The 22,615-nt window shown below is 50.6% G+C and overlaps 1 protein-coding gene across 1 annotated transcript; it reads right to left on the bottom strand.

The window, feature by feature from the left end:
• Positions 1-10,922: 10,922 nt before the first annotated feature.
• RIOX1 (ribosomal oxygenase 1) lies at positions 10,923-12,692 on the bottom strand. The gene has a single exon (XM_009949336.2). It carries the CDS (start codon positions 12,687-12,689, stop codon positions 10,923-10,925), a length of 1,767 nt encoding a protein of 588 aa, XP_009947638.2. The 5' UTR covers positions 12,690-12,692.
• Between the last annotated feature and the right edge of the window lie 9,923 nt (positions 12,693-22,615).

Below are 22,615 nucleotides of genomic sequence, written 5' to 3'. Positions count from 1 at the left end.
CACCTATCACAAATGGAGCTCCTTGCAGCTGCTTCACAGCCTTCTGTTTTGCCTAACAGACTCTCAGGTCTGGTACCTCTGTCAGTGGAGAAAGGCCTTTTTCCGAGCTTCTCGGCTTGTTTTCTTGCTCGTGGAGGGCAAGCAGTGCCTGGTGGAACTGGCGTAAGCCCTCTTCTGATGTTTCAGCTCCCTGTCAGACAAAAGGATGTGAAGCTAGCAAGCAAGCATGGCTTTGTTTGCCAGGGGATAGCACAGAAGGTCTTGCATGTGTATAAAACTGGAAGGGTTTTTGTACACACTCCCAAACGGCCAGCTCCACGGTTGCTTCCTCTTACTGAGGGCTGCATTCCAGCTGTGCCTGCTGGAACGCTGCACTCAAAACTAAACAGACGCCTGAGAGGCAGAAAGCTACTTTGGCTTGGACTAGCACTGGGAACCCCAGCAAAGCCTCCACACATAGGGGTCAAATGGAGATGAGTATTTCTGATTTCCACGACTAAAATTCGATTTTTGATCTAAGCCCTGACCAGAGATGAAAGTCAAAGGCATGTCCTCCCTATCTCACGAAACAAGAGAAGGTGCTGCAGTCCAGCTTTGCAGGTCAACCAAGTCTGTGCACTGAAGATTTTGAAGCTATACTCAACCCATGAAAGGGGAAGAATAAAAATAGTACAGCGACTACTGTCCAGAAACAAAATGAACGGTAGTGGGAAATCCTTTGTATAGTGCTGCTCGTCAAAGGATGCTCCCGCTTTCCCCAGGAAAAACAGCCAGGATAAATATTACTCAACAATACATGTCAGTGAGGTGTGCAAAAACTTCTGACCACAAACACCTGTACGTTCCTAAAAAGCAAAATAAGGAATAACACAAGTTTACCCCTCCAACGGCTCGTGTCTCTGGTCTTTCCTGAACAGGAGAGCTCGCTGCCGGGGTGTTGGACCTGTGAGGAGAGAGAAGAGAGAAAGAGAAGTGAGCTGTGTGTCAGTGCTGTCCCACATCATTCTCCAGAATTCACCCACAGCCCAACTGCACGCTGCTTCCTTCTTGCTCTCGCACTCAAAGCCAAGGCATCCCGTGAGTCACAAAACCTGCCTCAGCCGCACCAGGCGTTACAAGCTCTCTAATCCTTAAGCTCAGGAGCTCGGTTTCAAAGGGGAAGAAATGAAATGTTGGCTCGTCAGTGGTTTGGCAGAAAGACACTCACAAGCAAAAATGGATTCTGCAAGTCCCAGGACAACCTGGTACGGCCACCACTCTCACCCTCACTGGCTTTCTTCCCACAGCAAAGGACCCAGAAAACACCACTCCAGCACAACCCTCTTTGTTACACAGCACACCTCTTGCACGGGAGCTCTATTTGAGACGCAACTGGCTTGCCAGCAATTCCAGAGCCATGAGCCAGCTACTCCTCTTCCACAGCACTGGGACCATAACTGTCATTTGTCTTCTTCTGGACACTACGGAGGCTGAGAGAGACATGCACACAGAGCCAAAAGAAACAAGAACCGTGATGAAAACAGACTCTACCTGGTGGTATCACTGCTCTGAGAGCATCGGGGGCTGCAAACATCTGCACAGCTGATACCTGCACAGAAAAGCAGTCACAGGAAAACAAGAAGTCAACTTTCAATATCCATCAGATGTACATAGCTCTCTGTTTCAGGGTGATATGTACAAAAAAACTTTCAATGACAACTGCCTGGCTAGGAAGTTTGAACTCTGGCAAACAGTTTGAACTTTGAGTATCACATGCAAGTGTGTGGTAGCTGAAGCAGGGCATTTTCCACTGTTTCACACCTTTAAGCTGGAAAAGCGCTAATGGTTCAGCAGCCCCTACCATTCAATACAGGGCAGCGTCGGTTGCCGAGCAGCAACTAGGAAGCTCCACATCTCCCTGCACAACTCCTGCCAGGAAATGTTGCGCAGCCTAAAGAGCACCATTGCTCCCTCTTGATCAGCAAAGGTGAAAAAGGGGAAATGCCCATCTCCAATCATGACCAACACAGATGGCATCCAGAGGCACCGACATGGCTGCAGGCTGCTCCATCATTTGACCCGTCCGTGCTTTGTGGAGGCGGTATCAAGGAAAGCCTCACCAAAGAGAGCACTTCTCCACCCCGCTCTCCTCTGCCGTGCCTGGCCTCTGCTGCATCTCCAGCCTTCTTTACTCATCCTTCCCCTCTCTTTTCAAAATGCCAAAATTTTCAGATTCAGACTAAACTGACTCTTCTGGTTTCCATTGAGCTTTTTTTCTCCCCAAACCCACCAGCTCGCAGAAATACCATTTTTCTCTTGCCACCATCACTTTAAAGTTACCTTCCTTCACCTCCCATATTCTAGGGGATTTCTCATAAGCCATACGGGTATTTGGAGCTGACAGAGGTCCATGGCGAATACAGGCAGGAGGGAGCACACAGCTTTGATTTAAAATACTCTTTTCTGATGACACACATGAGCTCCCCGCCAGGGAGACCTGGGGTATCTCCTTGAATCCAGGAAAATTCAATAACAACTAAGTGTTATTAAGCAGGTATTCTTTATTGCGGTGCCGGCCAGCATGGGGGATAGCTCCTTCCATACGTGCACGCCCAAGCGTTAGGATTCTTGCCTTATGTTTACAGTTTTCATTACATTTCTAAGAAAAGGTTGGGCTATTCTAATTATTTCTAGGAATTCATTAACATAAGTTCCTCCCATAGTCCCGCCTCCATCGGGGGTCCCTGGTGGTCGTTGGGGATGAAGGTCCGAGTCTTCCTCATGGTTCAACTTTTGAACTTGTGCTGTGGCACATGCCCTGTACCATCCTGGGTCTTTTCCAATTTACAGAACCAGCTCTTGCTAGCTGCCCTCCCTATCTCTCCTGCTTAGTCTTTTGTGTTCCTTGAGCCCCGCAGTCTGACTGGAGGATTCCACCTGGTGTACTTCACTTGGTGGATTCTGCTTCATTCTTATCTTTAAAGTGTCAATTAGTCGGCAATGGATACATACATAAGGGTTAGTACAAATCAGTCTTCCTCCCTGTCTCTAAAGGCTGGTCAGCAGTTCTTTCCTAAAAGCTAGTTTTCTAAAGGCTGGTTTTCTAAAGGCTAGTTAGCCATTCTTTATTACAATTCCCCCCTTTCTTTGTTCTTTCTGCAAATTCTTTTGCAGACAGCTTACAATAAATAATTTTCTTCCCATGCATTGGCAATACCTATCATTACCAACATCAACACATTACTAACCCTCATCCCAATCTTGATTTAGGGATTTATATAGCGCATCCGCTTCCTAATGAATTTTATCATGTTCTGCTTTAACCTGCTTTAGTATTATTCTTCCATCTTTCATTGGTGCTCATTCCTTAGACGGGACCTTTACCCCAAGTTCTGATATTCATTCCTGATCTATTTTACTATATTCAACAACTGCCTGTTCATTTAATTCAGTATTTCTGTTAGTCGGAATTAAAGCTAGAACTTGAGCCCCTAGGTCTCTTTCAGCTGCCTGCTTGGCCTCAACATCAGCCAATCTATTACCTTTCTCTGGATCAGTGTTACCCTTCATGTGTCCTTGGCCATGCATAATGGCAACTTTGGTCGATAATTGTACCGCCTCCAAAAGACGAAGTATTTCTTCTGCATGTTTAATATGTTTCCCTTGGCTTGTCGAAAGTCCACGTTCTTTCCAGATAGCCGCACAAGCACGCACAGCCCCAAAGGCATACTTAGAGTCCGTCCAGATATTTATTTTCTTCCCTTCTGCCAGTTCCAGTGCCCTAGTTAGGGCAATGATCTCTGCCTTTTGAGCTGAAGTTCCAATAGGTAGAGGCACCGATTCGATTACCTTAATGATGGTGGTGATTGTGTATCCAGCTTTACAGGTACCTTGTTGGACGAAGCTGCTACCGTCTGTGAACCACGAATCTTGAGCATCATCCATAGGTTCCTCTTTCAAGTCGGCCCTGCTAGAACGCACAGCCTCTATGGTCTCCAAACAGTCATGAATCAATGCCTCTGTAGTCGTGCCACTGAGAAATGAAGCTGGGTTCACAACAATAGTGACTTCTATCACAACATCCTCAGATTCCACAAGGATAGCTTGGTATTTCAGGAACCGTGACGGGGAGAGCCAGTTCCAAAAGGGCAGATACAGTGTGAGAGACCATTACTGTCATCTTCTGGCCCAAGGTGAATTTCCGGGCCTCCTCAATGTTAAGGATTACAGCAGCCACTGCTTGCAGGCACGCTGGACAGCCTTTGCTCACATTGTCTAATTGTTTGGAGAAGTAAGCCACTGCTGTCTTACAGGGTCCTAGATGCTGGGCCAGGACTCCCAAGGCTACACCTTGTTTCTCATGAGAAAAGAGCCAGAAGGGTTTGGTAATATCCAGTAACCCCAAAGCTGGAGCTCTCATAAGTTCCTTTTTAAGGATGCTAAAAGCATTTTGAGCCTCTTTTGTCCACGCTAATTGGGTGGCATTATTCTTCAAAAGTTTGTAAAGAGGCTTTTAATATAATTCCGTAGTTATAAATCCACAATCGACACCAACCTGTCATTCCTAGAAAGGTCCTGAGTTCTTTTACCGTCTGAGGTGGTGGGGTCTTGCAGATAGCTTCCTTCCCTTCAGTCTCCAGTTCTTGCTGTCCTCCGGAGATTTCATATCCTAGGTAGGTTACCTGCAGTTGAACCATCTGGGCCTTCTGTTGAGAGACTCAGTATCCATTTACTCCAAGAAAATTTAACAGGTTCACAGTCCACTGGATACACGCCAGTTTTGTCCCGGTTGCTATTAATAAGTCATCTACATACTGCAAAAGACTCCCCTTCTTAGTCGGAAGTTCCCATGCCTCCAATTCTCGGGCCAGTTGATTTCCAAAAATTGTTGGACTATTCTTAAATCCTTGGGGTAACACTGTCCAGGTTAGCTGGGGTTTCCTCCCAGAAGTGGGACTCTCCCACTCAAATGCAAACAGATTTTGACTCTCTTTGGCTAATGGCAGGCAGAAGAAACCATCCTTCAGGTCTAACACTGTAAACCAAATTTGGTTTTCTCCGAGCTTTGTAAGCAGTGTCTAAGGGTTTGCCACTACTGGGTGTAGATCTTTGACAACATTATTTATGGCCCTAAGATCTTGAACTACTCGGTAGGTTCCATCAGGTTTCTTAACTGGTAAAATAGGGGTATTATATTCTGATACACACTCCACTAAAAGTCTGTGTTGTATGAAATTATTAATCGGGCTCTCTATTCCTTTACGGTCTTCCAATCTCAGGGGATACTGCTTCTTATGGACAGGAGTTGCTCCCTCCTTAAGTTCAAGTACTATTTGGGTGGCATTTTTTGCTTTTCCTGGAATTCCTGAAGCCCATGCTCCTGGATATACCTGATTAATAATTTCTTCAAATTCAGGTGTTACTTCAAAAGTTTTAACAAGAGCTATCTTAGTCAAGCTTAAAATTTCAATCAGCTGTTCCTCTTTTATTTTTAATTCCATGTTTCCTTGTCTAAATTCAATCCTTGCCTCTAACTGTTCCAGTAAGTCCCGTCCTAGCAACAATTTGGGAGAATTTGTAACATATAAAAATCTGTGTATTCCAATTTGAACTTAAGAGGTTCACAAAAAAATGCCTTCTCCTGTTGGCCAGTTGCTCCTATTACATTAACAAAATCCTCACTTATAGGTACCAATTCTTGATGTAAAACCGAAAAAGTTGCACCCATATCTACCAAAAATTCCATCTCCTCTTCTTTTGTCCCTAGCTTTATTTTAACCAGTGGATCCACTAGTGTAGACGTCCCAGGTCCCCGTCAATCCTGATTCATGGAGGCTATGACTGCTTGCTCTTTCCCTGGCTTCTGTGGACGCTCATTTTTCCAGTGTTCCTCCTTTCTACAGCATGCACACTGATTCATGCCTAACTTACCTCTAAACCCTCCCCGACTTCCATGGCCAATTCCTCTACCTCAGTTCCCCGACCAGGTCCACCCCTTTGACGGAGGGCTGCCACAACTGCAACAGCTACAGTCTTAGACAACTTTTCTCTATCCACCTCTTCTCTATTTCTGAACACTCTCCATGCTTCTTCCAGTAATTTCTCAAGATCCCTTATATGCGGTTCCTTCACTTTCTGCAACTTTCTTCTAATATCCGTGGCCGGTCGTCCTAAAACCAGAGTGACCAGCTGCCCTCTCCCATCGTTTGAAGAGGGGTCCATGCTAGTATACTTTCTCATGGCAATTTGGAGCTGATCTAAAACTTCAGTGGGAGTTTCCCGGGGTCCCTGTTTAATTTCATATAAAAGGGAATAATTAATTGATTTTGGGATAGCACGTTCGATACTAAGTCTCACTCATTCCCTATTCTTCCAGAGCCTTTCATAGTGCTGGGGAATATTAGGATTCCAGTGGGGATTGTCCATAGGAACCTCTTGTTCCACAGCAGTGCCTTGAAGAACCCCACTAGTTATTTGTGCTCGTACCTGTACCTGGGCTGTATTTAAGACCAGCTGCCTCCTAGTTTCTGTCATTTCCCCTAGTAGCAAATCCACATCTTCCCAGTCTGGATTTTGGTTCTTAATTATAAATTCAAATCTTTTTGGCACTTGTAGTGGATCATCCCTGTAGCCCTTAGCTACCTCCTTCCGGATCTCTAGTTCCACTGAAGGAAAGCGGGCTTTTACTAGGGCTGGTCCATCTGGCCCCAACGCTTGTCTCAAAGGGGCAATCACCTCAGGTTTTTCCCCATTAAATTCTTCTTCTAATACATCCTGCTGGCAGTAAAAGCGGTGTGCCCTGCCACAGTCTACGCAGGTAACACCATCTACAGGGCTAGGCCCTGTGATACACCCTCGAGCCGCTGGCTACGCTGATGCCCACAGCGAAAGAACAGCTCGAAAAGCCACAGTTTCACTGGCCACGCTGAAGGACAAGAGGCAGAGTTTTCTAAGCTCCATGAAACCTGAGAAAAATCAGGCCTATTACATACTTCTGCCATGTGCAATACCTGATTTGGGCTTTTTTGCCTGAGCCTTGTCCGGATCTTCCACGGGCGGCCCAACGCTGAGGAAAGAACACGCAGAGCAGTGTTTTACAACCACAGGTAAGCTGCTCACAGGCTGACTTCCCTTCCCAGGGCCCAGACTTCCAAAGTTAGTTTTCCTGTCCCAAAGGTCTCTCCCTCCAAGCGCCCCTGGCATCACCTCAGGTGCCACCCCCCAACTGCCACTGATGTGCATCTCTCACCAACACCCCCACCTCTCCCCACCGACGGGCCCCTCGCACAGAGCTCCTCCTCTCACTGAACCACACAAGGCCTCTCTTCCCCTTCTCTCAGCACCAACAGCAGCTGACAGCCTTAACTGCACCTTTCGTACCGCGGAGAAAACAGTTGCTATTGCTGTGCTATCAGCATCCGGCAGCAATGGTGCGTGGCCGCTGCTCCGTACAAACCTGTTGCTATTAAAGCGCTTTCTTACTGAGCGTGTTTGGTATTTCAGAAGGTGGGACTGAAGGAGGCCAAATGTTGGTGTCCTCCTGCTCCACCTTTAGCATGAGCGAGCTCATGCTGAGCTGCCGCGCAGCGGAGACCTTCCAGCATCGCTCTTGGGCCTTTCCCACTTCACCAACCGCTCGGAGGTTCAGAATTCGCCCGATTGCAAGAAGAGACGAATTGTCCCTCGGTTGCTCGGAACCACACCATGGGTCTGCGATGTGCTGGCGGGGCCCGGCCCGGGCACGGGGTGGGCACAAAGCGGGGACAGAGCAAGTCTCTGCTCATCCGCCCCTGCCCCCGCCGGGAACACAGCGCCCATGAGAAAGGGCAAACGGCGCCATCGAGCCGGGGCTTTGCCGAGGGCCTGGAGGCACCGGGCGGGGCCCGGGGCCCGGAGCGGCGGCTGCCTCCGGCCGGGGGAACCGGGCGGGCGCTTGCGCGTTGCTGCTGTCCGCGAGCTGCGGGGGGCGGTAACGGCCCGCCCTGCCCGCGTCCTCCCGCCCCGGCCCGCCCCATCCCCTGCTCCAAGGACCGTCCCCCTCGGCCAGCGCCGAGCCGGGCGCGGTGCGACGGCGGTGGGCAGAGCTGCTGGCGGGGAGAGGCCGGTCTCCCCCGGGGAAAAGCCCCGGAGACATCGTCCTGTGCTGCGGAGGACAGAGGCGGCGAGACCACCCGGCGGCGCGGGCCCTGCCCGCCGCCTGCCGCTGCCTCTCGCCCGGCGGGGCGGGGGAAGTGCCGAGCCCGAGCTTACCCAGCCCGGCCCTGCGGAGTGCACTGGCGCTTTTCGGCCCTTCTCTCGCCCGCTCCCGCCGCAGCGGCCGCCTGGGCCATGGCTGAGGCTCAACTGAAGGGGAGGCGAGCGGGGCCCGCGCTCCGCCATTGTCATGGCAGCCGCAATGGGGGAGCGCCCAATCGCTGTGGCCCCGCTGCCCGCCCGAGCCGGGGCTGGCGAACGAGCTGCCCCGCCGAGCTGGCTCCGGGGGGGTCCGGCCGGCTGCTGGGGCCACCCCTTGCCCTGCCGCGCTGTGAGGGGGCTTCCTAACGCCGCGCTTCCCAATCCTGCAAGTGTATTTGTAGCATTATACTCTTCCATTGTTCTTATTTTGAATTCAAAGGTGCCTGGAAAATGCGCTCCTATATTTATGTAGTGAAGAAAGCATGAAGCAGACAAATTACTTTCTTACTCCGAAACTGAGAGGTCAGTTCATCACTAGACACCAAATCCTCTAGCGTGTTTAGGCATCTCACCGTTGCTCTCAGTGGAAGTCAGTGTAGTGATCCCCAAGGGAAGAACCTTGTACATGGAGCAGTTAGTGACCCGCAGCAGAGCTCACGGGAGCATATCCAGGCCTGTGCTGTGCCACGCTGCACGTACAGCGTGGCCTTCAGGCCAGTGGCCACAGGAGGAACTCAGCCAGCTTTTCCTTGCAGAGGAGCCCGCAGGCAGCTCCCACTGAGTACCTGCGATCACGCCACCTGCACGGCCTCGCCTTTGTCGGACCGTGCAGCAAGACATTCTCGTGTGAACATTGTTTCTGTTTGACTGGAGGCCCGATAAATAGAGCAGTTTCTCTAGATAAAAATCTTACAATAGCTTGAAAGACCAAAAGGGGAGAATCTCTGCTCTGGACCATGTCTGCATGTGGGTCAGATTCCTGTTACATGCTACACTGCTTGGGGTTCCCAGCATCTAAAAGGTTGTCAGATTATGCAATTCTCTTCTCAGAGTGTTGCCTCTAATAAATAGCATTTTGAATGATACCTCTCACAGAATGTGAGAGCCTTTCTTACTGGGATCGTAATGAACCAGCACCTCCTAGTGCAAAACATTTGATGCAGTCTGCAGGTCTCAGTGGGAAATGCCTTTCTGGAGAAAGAACAAAGAAAAGAAACTCAGTGCCTGGCTGGCCCTGCACAAATCTGCGAGGGGTATTTGCACAGTGTTTAGCCTAGGCTGTTTCCTCCGTGGATTTAGAAACAGGAGGAATTATCAGAATGACCCACCCCAGCTGAAGTATTATTCTGTTTTAGAAAACAGGGGCCAGGGAAAGGTGCAGGTGCCTGCAGTTGCAAGGGGGCACACTGAGTGGTCCGAGAAGGCACCACTGAGGAGCGAGCTTTGCCAGGGGGGCAAACGGTGGGATGACGACCACTAATCCTGTGCTGAGGACGAGTAGACAGAGGGGTCAGAGGATGAGTGGGGCAACAGCATTTCTGCCCAGCTGCTAGGGATTCACAAAGCAAAGGGGCCCCCAGGGGCACCTCAGCATGCTCTCATGGTGTGCAATTGTATACAAGATTTATCAAAAGCGTATGGGCAAAAGAGGGTGGAAAGGCTGGCGCTCTGGCTGTTGCAAGTACAGGACTTTGAAGAAGATAGTGTACACTTAAATCCTAAACAATTAAGTGTGCATGGGTGCCGTCTCGCAAAACCCTGCTGACCTAGCAGCTCAGAGGAGCACAGGGTAACGCAGCCTGCTCCTTGTGGGTACGGCTTGAGGAGGCTTTACAGACAGAATATCCCTCACCTGCTGGCTGCGACGATAAAACAGCATTGGGGAAAAGCGTATCTGAGGCTTGTCAGTATCTACAAGAACTGTCCACACGGCCATGCGCGTATTCACGCAACTTGTTAGGTCCCGGTATGAAACATTTTGCACCCAGCATGAAAACCCCCATGTTAAGAGGGTGCCCCATTTGCCTTGAAAGGACCAATAACTTCCCTGCTAGAGGCTGCTGCGGGAAAACCAGTGTGGGTTATTCTATTGCTAAGGCAGCTTACAATTATCAGCCATAAAAAGAAAAGACATAGCCTGAAGCATTTCAAATGCAGCAGCTCTCGTTTGCATGAGAACGTCTTGCTGCCCAGTTCAGTAAGGGCAGGGCCACACAGGTGGTGTAAGCGCTGCCATGGAGCGGGAGCTGCCTATGGGCTCCACTTTTAGGAAGAGTTGGACGAGTTTTTCCTGTGGCCAAGGGATCTTTGCAGCACAGCACAGGCCTGAAGGCCACGCCGTACACACAGTGCAGCACAGTGCAGGCACACAGAATGGTGACCATCATCACATTTGCCTGTGAGTAATGAGCACTTCCCGCAGCAAGGCAGGCAGCTTTGAAACTGTGTAAACACACCGATGATTTACAGACTGCAAGAAAGTTCACTAGCTTCCTGAAGTTACCTAGGGTGTAGTAATACAGCTGGTGAAAGGAAAAAATAAATTAAGCACTTCCTTTCTCTAGTCACTCAGCCATGCAGAATCGCTCCTAGAGCAGATACCCTCTTCAATCAGAACATTTGATTTCTCTACCCACACCAAAGCCCTTCTGCCCCCATATGAGGTACTGTGACCTGGACTGCTGATTCACACCTAGCAGGTATAAGGCAAGAACAAAGCAGCACACTTTCTAAACAAATGTATGTTTATTTTGTTAAAAAATAAAGGGTTACACTTTCACCAGAGGCTTCTTTGTAGTCAAAATGCCCTTCTCAAACAGGAGTGTGGCTAGAGAAATCTTGTCCTCCAAGGTTTCACATGGAAGGGTATCCACACTGACGTGGTTTGGATAGGAAGACAGGAGAAATTCAATACTGTCTGTATACTCGGGATCTATCTCGAGGAACTTGGGCTCTTCCTTGTGATACACTCTTGAGTTTTCTGTTGTGTAATACAGCATCACACCTGCTTCTTCATTACACAATCTAACAATGCCATGGCGGAGGAGACGTACTTCTGTGTCTTTTGTTATCAGTATATTGACATCACAGGGGCCTCCATCTTGCCACCGGGCCGGGAAGCCGTACACGCTCTGTGCCTTCTCACTTTGCGTAAGCACCGGGGGGAGACAGTCATGAAGAAAGGACTTGGCTCTCTGATCCACGGCAGCATCAATGGGTGCATAGTCAACAAGCTTCTTTATCAGGCTCTGCACCTTCTCCATAAAGGCTGTTCGGCAAGCGTTGGCTGTGTCCGAGTTAACAACCCCCATGTACTGCAGGTAGTCCATGGGAAGCCCTTGCCGGTACTCCACGTCCTCCTCCAGGGCCATCTGCAGGGCAGCTGGGAGGAGCTTCTCCAGGAGGTCCCCCCAGGAATTCCTCTGGTAGGAAGACACAGTGATGTGGAGCGAGTGTGCGTCAGGGAGACAGTCACCCTGGTGGATAAAGCCACGGGGGAAGTACAGCAGATCCCCAGCCTCCAGCACCGCTTCTAGCACGGGCTTGCCGAGCTCAGTCTGCGTGAGGTTTGCGCTGGAGAACTGGGGCAGCACTTCGGTGCCCATCCGGGGGCTGTAGACACGCCAGTGCTTTTTCCCCTCCAGCTGCAGGACAAAGGCCTCGATGTCATCATAGTGGGGGGCAAAACCCTGCATCCCCGGTGGTGTGAGGTATGTGTTGGCCCCCGCCATGCTGCCAAAGTGCTCCTGCAGGATGGAAAGGAAGTGCCAGACGGTAGGGGAGAAGGCCTGGGGGCTGAGAAGTCGCAGGGAGCAGCCGTTCTGGTAGAAGTCCCAGACGACGGCGGGCAGGGCCCGGCCGGCCGGGTTATGTGTCTCCCGCACCCCCTCGGCATAGCTGGTCACGTCCAGGTGGGTCCCGAAGTGCACTTCACCGCCTCGCAGGGCCGCGTCGAAGTCAGTTGTGGAGAAGAGCCCCGCGTAGTAGCCGGGGTCGCCGCGCCGCACCAGCAGCGGCGCCCGCTCCCAGTGCTGCCCCAGGAACTCCGCCGGCGCCACCGGGGCCACCAGCCACCGGAACAGCTCGGCCGCCCGCTGCCGGCTGTCCTCCAGCCGCCCCAGCCGCCGCAGCAGCCCCACCACGCCGCCGCCACCCGGGCTCGCCGCGGGGTCGCCCTCCCGCTTCGCATCAGGGCTGCCGGCCGGCGCCTTGGCCCGCTCGGGGCGGCTGGGCTGCGGCTGCGGTGGGGCCTCGGGTTCTGGGCCGCGCCTCGGCCGCGCTTCGGCCCGCTCCACGCGGCTGGGGGCCGCGGCGGCGCTCGGCGGCGGCTGCGGCGGGGCCTCCGGCTCCGGACCGCCGCTTACCGCCCCGCCGCGCCTCGGCCGCGCCTTGGCCCGCTTGCCGCCCGCGGGCAGCGGCGTCCCGCGACGGAGGCGCCGCTCCAGCCGCCGGGCCCCCGCCACCCGGCGATACACTGAGAGCGCCGACAGCCGCCCCAGCCGCCGCCGCTGCTCCTCCTCGCCGCCCGCCGCCATGGCCGCCCGCCCGCGCCGCCCCGCCCCGCTTCCGCCGGGGCCTTCGGTGTGGGGGCAGCTGGGAGCGTCCCGCAGAGGGGATTCCGGGGGAGGTGGGCCCGCGGAAGGAGCATTTAAACGTGTGCTTGTGGTGCTGTATAAGGCCGGCTGTCTTATGTTTTACTATCGTGTCTGCTTAAAATAATACCGGGCTCGTTTCCTTGCCCCCGCCCCGAAGAAGGAAAGGGGAGGCGATTCCACTAGGAACTAATGCAGGTAGACCTGTTCCCTGGTTGGAAAGCTTCGTTCTGTCAGTACGCTCTAAGAACGTGCGGAAAAGATTTTCTCCCGAAGGTGTACTGTAAGGGTATGGTCCGCTTTTGGACAGCGTGCCACTGCTTTGCAGCCCAAGGAGGCGAGATGAGCTGAGACCTGTTTCCTGAAGTTCTTTTGCGCAAGGAATAGAAATCCAAGTTGGATTGGATGGTGTGCCATCCCTGCTCCCATTTCTTGTGCTTCTGATGGAGATACCAGGTGAAAGGCTATGTACTCTTGAAGGATCCCAAAACCCAAAAGGCTCTCATGCTGTGTGGCGGGGGTTTTTTTTGTTTTTGTTTTTGTTTTTTCAAATCCACTAACTGCCTAAGAGTCTGTGCAGACCTTTATTCTCTCTCCTAGGCCTGAAGTTTCCCAGAAGGACAGTGTCAGTGGCACTGCAGGTACCCAGCAGCCTGAGAACAGCTCTCTGCTTCCACGGACTGTAGCTTCGGCGCAGGAAGTTTGCTGGAGGGTAGAGGACAGACCAGCAAGACTCAGCTCGTGGCAAACGTGAAAAACCATAAAGGTTTGTATTGTCAGACTGCGCTGATGCTTTTCTAATCAAGAACAAGCTTCAGGACAAGAAATTTGCTATGCAGTATTTCTGTGAGAAGTATCTTTGATGGACTCTGATAATTCATGGGAATGGATTTTGCATGAGGATTTCATCTCCAGAGGCTACTGTGAGTCTAAAGCATTTAGCTGGAGCAATTACCCAGGTGTGCCGGGAGCCCTCTGGTTTACAAGGGTGTTATTAGCCTCCCGCAGATGGGATAGCAGCTTCGCGCAGTATGTTAAACAAGCAGCTAACATTCACAAGGCACGTGCCAATCTGTTGTGTGGGCCACTTGGCGTACCCGGCCTAGGATACAAAGCTGAAAAGCAAATTTTCACCTCTTTTAGCTTTACCATTGCCGGGAGTTCAACCCAGACCTGCATTTCAATTTTACCACAATTCAGGAGCAGAAATCATTAGTTAGGCCCAATGGGGATGAGTTCAGCCATTAAGTTAATTCTGGAACAGATGCAGACATCTGAAAGGTTTAAGGTTTTTTTGAATTGCCTTAAAAACAAAAATCAGCCTCACATCCCATCACTGTGCCATAAGCAGTCAAGACCCATTTCGTATATGTGCAATAACACCTATTTTCATTTTGGAGGTATTTTTTCTGACAGAATTCTGCCGGCACAGCCTTTGCAGCCAAAGCTGTGAGAAGAGCAATAGCAGCAGCACATTGTCCTGTTCATACCATGATGGTTTTGGCTAAAGGAGACAGGTTTCACACGTGCGCAGGCAGTGCTTCAGCCTCCGGTTTAACGTCTCGAACGTTTTCGGTGTTGCCAGCAGGTGGCAGAGGCCGCTCAGCGCTCTGCACCCCGCGGTGAGAAACACGTGTGGACGGGGACAGCGCATCGCCCCGGCGCGGATGGGCTTGAAATGAGAGGGGTGTGGGAGCAGCCTGTGCGTGCCTGGATAGACTGGAAAAGAAGGGAAGGGTGAACTCTCTATTTCAATCCACTCTTTTGTTTTCCCAAGGTTAAGCCCTGCTTACCAGAATAATCTTATCAGCTGAAACCGTTTTCAGCAGAACTAGGGCCTTAACAAAACTGAGATGCAGGCGCTTTGAAGTATGGGAGAAGTTAGGCTATTGTATGCTTTAATTATGTGTAAGAATGGCTGAATAGGCTCGGGAGGGGGAAGACCTTTGAAAAATCTGGGCATCTGAGTTGTTGTTTGTGTTACTGTTTAATTTACTGGAGTGCAACTGATCCTTCTCAGAAGAAGCTGGGTGCTGTACACAGAGCCTGACCTCAGTTACACCAGAGTATCTGTAATGACTGCAGCAAAGCTGTTCTGAATGTTTACCAGTACGGCAGGTTCAAAGTCTCATTCGAGGGCTCTCATCTTCATGCAGATGTCACTCTCTACTGCCAAAAGACAGATGATGGACATTGGCTTTTTTGTTTGGTGTATAACAAAGTCTCAGAGTGAAGGACAGAGTGGGAAATAATGGCGGTGAAATCTCTATAACAATAAAATGTTTCTTTTGACAATTTAGCCTTTCTAATAGAAAATGCTTTCAAGAATAAAGAATGTTGCTCTTTTTCTGCCCGACGCAAGAAAGGGGTTTGACCTAAGGCAAAAAGAGAGAGCTTCAGTATCACTTGCAGAGTACTCAGATGGTTGTCTAGGAATAGCCACAAGGTCTATGTGCTGTTTTTGTTCATTGTCCAGTATTTCAAGGGAAGTTATCATAAAGAAAGAACAGTGTCACATACAGCTCTAAATAAACAAAAGGAAAGTAGCACAGATATCTGAACGATTAGGTGGTCCCCAGCTGCTGCTCACATAGACTGAGTAGCAACTGGAGGCTCAATTAAATTTCTTAATTAGAATTTTGCACAAAGTTACTCAGATTTTATAAGCATATAAGCTGCATTGCCAAGAGCCACACGTGCATTATTTAAGAGGACATAAAAAATGTGGTGGGTACAACTTAGTAAAGAGCTACAAGTGACTTCAAAAGAAATAAGTAAATGGCACCTCAAAGAGATGTAGGGTTCATTTGATATCTTAACCTTATGCCACTCCCTGTTCAAATAATGGCAGTCTCAGGTTTAAAGAGCAGTTTGGGTAAGGCCTGATCCTGCGAAGCTGTGAGCAGTCTTCACTAATGAGTGGAAAGGGTAAAATCCTTTGCCATTCTCTGCATATTGGATACTCGGTTGCTCACCATCATGCAACTGCCCACTACTTTCTCTGTGTTCCTGGCAAACCATTAATGTAAACCAGTCACTTTTAGAAAGTTAAACTCAGTTTAATCCCTTTTCTCGTTATTACTTTGCTGGCAACACTCCTTTTGCACTGTCAGTTTTGTTCTCATGCCAAAAGCAATACCCAGTAAGGAAAAGGAACATTTCAAGCCTCCACTAGTGGGTTTCCTTAGCTGACAGTCTTTCTCATACAGCCTAGTGACATCCAGTATGTCATTGCTGGAAGGACACTGGGCTGGATTGTGAAGCCCGCTCCTTGTTGTGAAAGCTGTAAAGTTCACTGCCAGATAACAAGGTTGAAAGCTAATTCAGGAACTGTTTCTCAAGAGCTGTCCTCTGGCCCCCCCTCATCAGAGTGAATGCACTCACTCACTGAAGCATCTCTTGGCAGAGGTTTTGGCCTCTCTCCAGCTGTTTCTCTCTTCTCAAGGATTTTCTTATTCCGTGACTGGTTGTGGTCTTTAATCCTGGTTATCTTGTGCACAGAGCCCCACCAAGAAAAGAAGCCTTCCATGCCATGGAACAGTCCAATTAAACCACATTTATAAAAATAATAATTACGAGGTCCAGTCCACCCTGTGAAATTACCTTTTCGGAGGCATTTGGAAGCATGGGCATTTTCTCTTGTCCTGTGTCACACTAAAATACATACTTTGTAAGTTAAAGCTGAATTTACATGACGTATTTCAGTAGGACCCTCGACTGAGCTTATTCACCCCCTTGACGGGGCATGCGTGCTTTGAAAGCATTTTAAAATAATTTTATGAGGGGTTTTGTGCTCTTAATAGGCGCCATCTAGCATTTGGTAGCATTGAGCAGATACCATCTGCAGTGACTCCGTAGGCAGTGACTAACCGCAAAGCTGCAGACTCCCAGACTCCAGCCTTGTTGCTTTTCAGCAGAAGGAGAGAAGTAAACGGCCATGAGGGGAAAATCCCCATCCTAAAATGAAAGCAAAGAGAACCTGAACGAAGTATTTGCTCCGTAGGATTAATCACATCTAGACAATTGAGACAGAAGGTATAGTCAAGCTGTTCCTGCACGCATCGTGTATCTTGTGCTAGCGAATATTCTTTTGATTTGCACAGGCCACGGCTCTTGATGCTTTTCCATGGGAGAAAGATTTTAAAGGATTCTTGCTATTCACATCCTTTCTGTATTAATGAAGGCAACTGCACAGCATTGGTCATTGAATATATTTATGCCCATTACTTCAAAATCAACATATAGCTGGGCTAACATAGAGCAGCAACATTCAACATCTGCTGCTTCTATAAGTTTCTCCTTTTCAGAAGCCTTGCAAAAGACTTTACCTTTTATTTCCTATAAAAGCTGCCTATACTGAGGATTTCCTGAAGCACTCCGAAATGGCTTGCTCCCCTCTGACGCAGCACTACCAAATGGAAATATCGTGCAATCAGGATGTCTTGGTTTAGCAACCATACTGTTCAGATCTGCTGAGAGCATGATAGGAGAAAGCCTGCGTGGTACTTCCTGTAGTAGATTTGTATTGCTACTAGACAACATGGCACCTTCTAGAAGTATTTTTGAATGTTTTCAGTGCTCATCCACACACACAAGCTCTCACTGTTTTAACTGCATTGTCAAAAGGATGGAATTCTTGGGTAAGCACAGTTACAGCAGCATAAAAATGTAGTATTTATACTGGTATGGCTTGTTCCTAGAAGGGATAATATTACGGTGTGATTAGAGAAAGGAGATTTACTCACTGACATTGTTTTAGATAGCCAATAGGGGAGAACGATGTTAAGCCTCTGGGCATCTGCAATGAGGATATGGAGTTTGCATTATCATGAGTGTGTGTATAATATACTCTCAGGTCCGCAGGGGATAGTGTATTATCCTGCTGACCCACTGAGACAGGAAGGATCTTGGCTAGAAAGGCACCGCTGACAGGGGCCTGTGGGCATGACAAGAACAGCCAAGTCACTTAGTCCTGCATATTGCCCACAGAGCCCTGTTCTCAGTCGTAAAGAAAAGGTGGAAAGGGGGAAACTGGGTTGGGTTTCTTGTGAATGCTGTGAAGTCTCTCTCAATTCTTTCTTATCCATAAAGATTAAAGCACCTTGAAGCATTGCTTGTAGTGTCAGGCTTCGGCGAATTAATTCCCCCCCTCGCATGGAAACTCTCTGTGGGAAGACTGACTGCACAGAACGTGACTCGGACCCGCAGCGCAGCACTGCGAATGTGTAGTTTGCTATGTTAGATGCTTAGCCTGTCCAGCTAGGTGACCTCTAGGGTCATCTTCCTTTCCTTTCCCACCACAGCCCCCTTTCCCTTCGGTCACCAATGACTGTATGAGGAGGTCAAGTTAGGGAGAGAGACAAACAGCTGAGCAGAGGAGCAGTAATGGCAACAAATCAATTTAACTGTCTAATAAATGTTTGTAAAAGCTATATATAGCTGAAGCATACATTAGGACTTATTTACAATAGCATGTCCTGGCCTTTTCCTTGCCGGCACTCAAATACTTTTCATTTGGCAGTAAAGCATCTTTAAAATACGGGAATTGTTCCTTAGAAATTAAGGCTTAGGGCACCATGGTTTATAAAATTTTTTGTCAGAAATCCAGAGACTGTGAATAAGATGAAGAGTTACACTGAAGCTACTGGGAATGCAAAATTTTAAGAGCTGTGCCAGGTCAGGAATGTTTTCATGAAATCAGAAGAAAACTCAGGACTGGTAGAAATATCTTGTCTATCTAGACATTTTGGAACATGTTTGGCTCAAACATAACTGCAGCAGCCTGAAAATAATTGAGAAGCAACTCTGAGAGGGAAGGCAGCTCTCTTCCAAGCAGAGGGATATGCAAAAAGATGTAAGAAAACAAGAAAAAGGTATCTTCTTATTATTTTAATTTGTGAAGAAGGGACGATTTGGGGGTCAGAGCACCAGCCTGAAACTCAGAGTCAGTGTCACGCTCATACTCCTCTGCCTGAGCACCTCCTACGCGAACTTGTTAGATTATTTTTGCACACAATATTGTGAAATTCCCACTGATTTCAACTGCTCTATTTTCTGGATGTTTGACAGTTAACATTAAGGCCCATGTTCTTTGTTGCTCTGTTTCTTTGCTTGATTCAGAAACAAAGAGGAATAAGGGGGATGGTGCATGCAGGGAGAAGATAATGGTGCAGAGAAACCTCCCATAATCTTTGCATTTCAATTTCCTGAGGGTTTTTTTTTGTTTTTGTTTTTGTTTTTTTTTGTTTGTTTGTTTGTTTGGTTGGTTGGTTGGTTGGTTTTTTTTTAGCTGAATGCTCTGGGAACTGTTCTGGCTTGCATTTGGGATAAAGTAGCCACTTGAAATCCTGGTGAGAGGAGGCAGCTGTTGGAAATATGCATTCTGGAGAACGCATTCAGGCCAAGGCCTGTACGTGCAGTCACACGGGTGCTGCACACAGAGGATTCCCCTGGGTAACTTCCCTTTGAAGCACAGCCTCCCTGCTGAATTCAGCACCTGGTACTGCCTCTGCTTTGAAAATGGAGGCACACTTGTGTTCCTTGGGCTGAAGGAAGGAAACCCAAGAACATTTTGGACCTCAGAAAGTCCCAATCATGGAGGTTAATGCGTGGCAGAGAGGAGCCTGCCCACATTTTCCCTGCAAACCCAGCCTCTAGCTGATGGAGGGCATTACGTGTGCAAATTCTGGAGAGCTGGCAGTAGCAGCACGTTTCACTGCAGCCCCTGGGGAAGGAATCAGTTATCACATGTTGTTTATTGGGGGGAAACCGAAGTGGCATTGGGCCCCGCGGCTAGGCCTGTGGGAGCCATCCTCCTCGTGCCACCACTGTCACCAGCCCATGCCAGGCTGGCCACCTCTCCTGCGAGGGGCTCTCCAGAAGCTGCCGGGGGGTCTCCCCACTTGGGGAAAAGCCCCCACAGTGGCAGTGCCAGGTTTTGAGCAGGCGCCTGCCTGAGCTCTCCCTGACAGCAGGTGGTGGTGCAAGGGCCCACATTCACGCTTGAGCCCAGCCACCCAGCTCCAAAGCTTCGGAGAACGGCACCCCCAAGGCAGGGTGGCTCTGCCCTGTGGCCCTGCCCGTCCAGAAGCCGCCGTGCTGCGTGACTAGACCCACGGCAGAGCCAAACTGGAGGCGGGTGGTGAACCGCTCCGTGGGCGGCACGTCCCCGCTTAGCGCAGCGGTGGGACACCGGCCGGAGGGTGTCTGGGAGCCGGGCGAGGGGCGGATTTCTTCCCGGAGCCCCTCAGGGAGGACCGGCCGCCGCAGCCCAGGTAGCGGCCTCCCGCCTTCCCGCCACGCAACCCAACTCTTCGCCGCGCCAACGCAGCCTAACCCCGAGTGGGGAGGCGGGCCCATCCCCACAGCTGGCACCTCTGGCAACCTATCCTGGCACTCTGCTCCCACTGCTTTAGCCAATCAGGAGCGGCAGCAAAAGAATGGGGGCGCTAAAGCCCCGGCGTGAATAAAACACCCGGGACCCGTGGGCGGAGAGAGGCGGGGTCGGGACTTTGACGAGCAGCTCCTCGTAGCAATCCAAAGGCCGTACGACGGGGCGGGTGGCCAATGGGCCGCCGGGATGGGCGTGGCGGGCGGCGGAGGCGGGAGCAATTGCCAGGCGGGGGGAGCAGCGGTGGCGGCGGTGCTGCTCGGTGGTGACGGGCGGCTGAGGAGGCGCCGGAGGGAGGAGGCTGTAGGCAGCAGGTGAGCGCGGCCGGGCCGCGCCGCGGGATAGGGCAGGGTCAGGCCTTCGCCGCGGCAGGCGGGGGCCGGAGCCGTAGGCGGGTGTGGCGGGGGCGTGCGACCCCCGCGGGATGCGGGGGGGTGGGGACGCGGGCGTGGGGGGAGGCGGTGGGCGCCGGGGGAAGCCTGAGGGGCCTGGCGGGGCGGTGGTGCCCCGAGAAAGTGAGTGTGGGGGCTGGGGGAGAGGCGGTGGCGCCCTCCGGTCCCTGCCCTGGGGGTGTGGGGGGGGGCAGCGGGGAGGGCCCCGGCGCGATCCCCGGGGTGGGGTGGGGCGGGGGCCTGGCGCAGGTGGAGCCCGCGGGGGCGAAGGCCCTGCGGGGAGCACCGAGCTGCCGGCCCGGGGTGGGGGGGTATGGGCGACCCCCGGGGCGCTGCCGCTTCCTGGTCTCTGTCTCCTGGGGCTGCCTGTGCCTGCGGTCCCTCCTAGGCCTTGAATTCCGGCCAGGTTTCCGTCAGAGGGTCCCTCCGGCGCGGCCGCTCCCGGGCCAGCCGTCGCCGTGCGCGGCGCTTTGTATCGGCTCCCGCCTCTGCGGGCGGCCGCGGGAGCGAGCGGAGGGCGCCGGGGCTTCGGGAAGTTTGGGCTTCCCCGAAATCCTCCGCCTCGTCTCAGCTGGGGCTGAGGCGCTGGGAACTTTGGGGAGGCGTCGGGACGAGGCTCCGAGGCGGAGGCGGTGACCACCCGGTCTCGTAGCAGGAGTCGCAGGGAAAAGGGGCCCCCGTAAGCAGCCAAACCTGGCCCGTCTCACCCGGTTCGTGGCTTCGCCGGTCCCTTTCCGCGTGTGCAGCAGCCCGCCGGGCTGCACAAAGGAACGGCCGGCCGGGCTGGGCTCGTCCTGCAGCGCGCAGGAGGGATGGACGAGCAACAGCGGGCTCGGCGGCGGCTGCCGAGCGCCCGGGCCAGCGCTGGCCGCGGGCGAGCATCGCTGCGCCCGGTTTCGGTAGATCGTGAAGGGTTAAAACGCAGCTTCTGTCTGGAATGCGTTCACCTCCTTTTATTGCATGTACGGCGATGGAGCAGTCTTCAAGAATGAAATGATGCATCCCTCGGAGGAGAGTTAATGTCTTGCAGCAGCTCCGGTCTACGACTGCTTCGGTCCAGTAGATTTATGTAACCTACTCATTAATGGTTTATGAAATGATAAGGGAGCTTTTGGTTTGATTCCTGGGTGCCGCTGTGTTCTCAGGGTTGTTGTCAATGTTTCTTAATTCAGCTGTCTGGAGTAGGAGATACTTGTAGATGTTAACAAGGTCTGATTGTACCGTTTAAGGGTTTCTGTTGTTGTGTTTTGCATTGTGCTTGTTTTGTATTTTTTATCTTCCTGCCTCTCCAGACAGGCTCCTGAATGAGGAGAGTGGGTAAAATGGAAGGCACAGTCATTCTGTTTGGCTACAATATTACTCTAGGTATGGCTTCTAGCAAAAAGTGTAAATATTTAAATGGGTTTCTGACTCATCAGTTCTATTTGACTTATTGATCTATGGCTACTGCTAAAATGGTCTTTATGATTAAGCAGAAGTTAATACTTACCATAGAGAAACTATTGTTTTTCTGCTCATCAGTGTGTGTTTTCCATGTCTTCATCTCTTGGCAATTCTCTGTGGAAATGTTCTTTTTTTTTTTTTCCCTTAGCAAAAATCTTATGGAAGAAATAAAAATTGTGAGTGAAGTCCAAAAAAATGAATTTGAGATGTGTTCATCCTTGCCTGTGATTCTTGAAGTCTTTTGATAGCCTGAGTTATCCTACAGTACACTATTTTTAATCTGTAATTGAATAAGGTGTTGGTTTTAAGCCTCAGTGAAAACTCTGATTTACACAACTCTGAACACAACACATCAAAGATATTTTTTCTTAAAGTATACATATGAAATGCAATTCAAATCAGCCATTTAAATCCTTATTAGCAGAAAATTTATTTTTCAGCTTGGGAATTACTTTTCTGCATTTATTACTTCTCTTAAATGTGTGGAAACTGAATATCCATGTAAATGAGACAGAGTAGACAAGTTTATCTTCTCACCCTGGCGTTGTGAAACCCTCTGATTTTGTATTAGTGGCTGACAGCATTATGCAGTTAAGAAGAAAAAAAAAAAACCAATAAGCCATGCTGGACACTTGAAACTCACA

This window comes from Leptosomus discolor, chromosome 3, assembly GCF_034619465.1.
Source record: "Leptosomus discolor isolate bLepDis1 chromosome 3, bLepDis1.hap2, whole genome shotgun sequence".
NCBI classification, from domain to species: Eukaryota; Metazoa; Chordata; class Aves; order Leptosomiformes; family Leptosomidae; genus Leptosomus; species Leptosomus discolor.
Note: the sequence above shows the minus strand (reverse complement) of the source record. Positions and strands in the feature narration are given on the sequence as shown.

What these genes read in the sequence shown, in the direction of transcription:
- RIOX1 (XM_009949336.2), bottom strand. Translation starts at nt 12,689, where the DNA reads ATGGCGGCGGGCGGCGAGGAGGAGCAGCGGCGGCGGCTGGGGCGGCTG.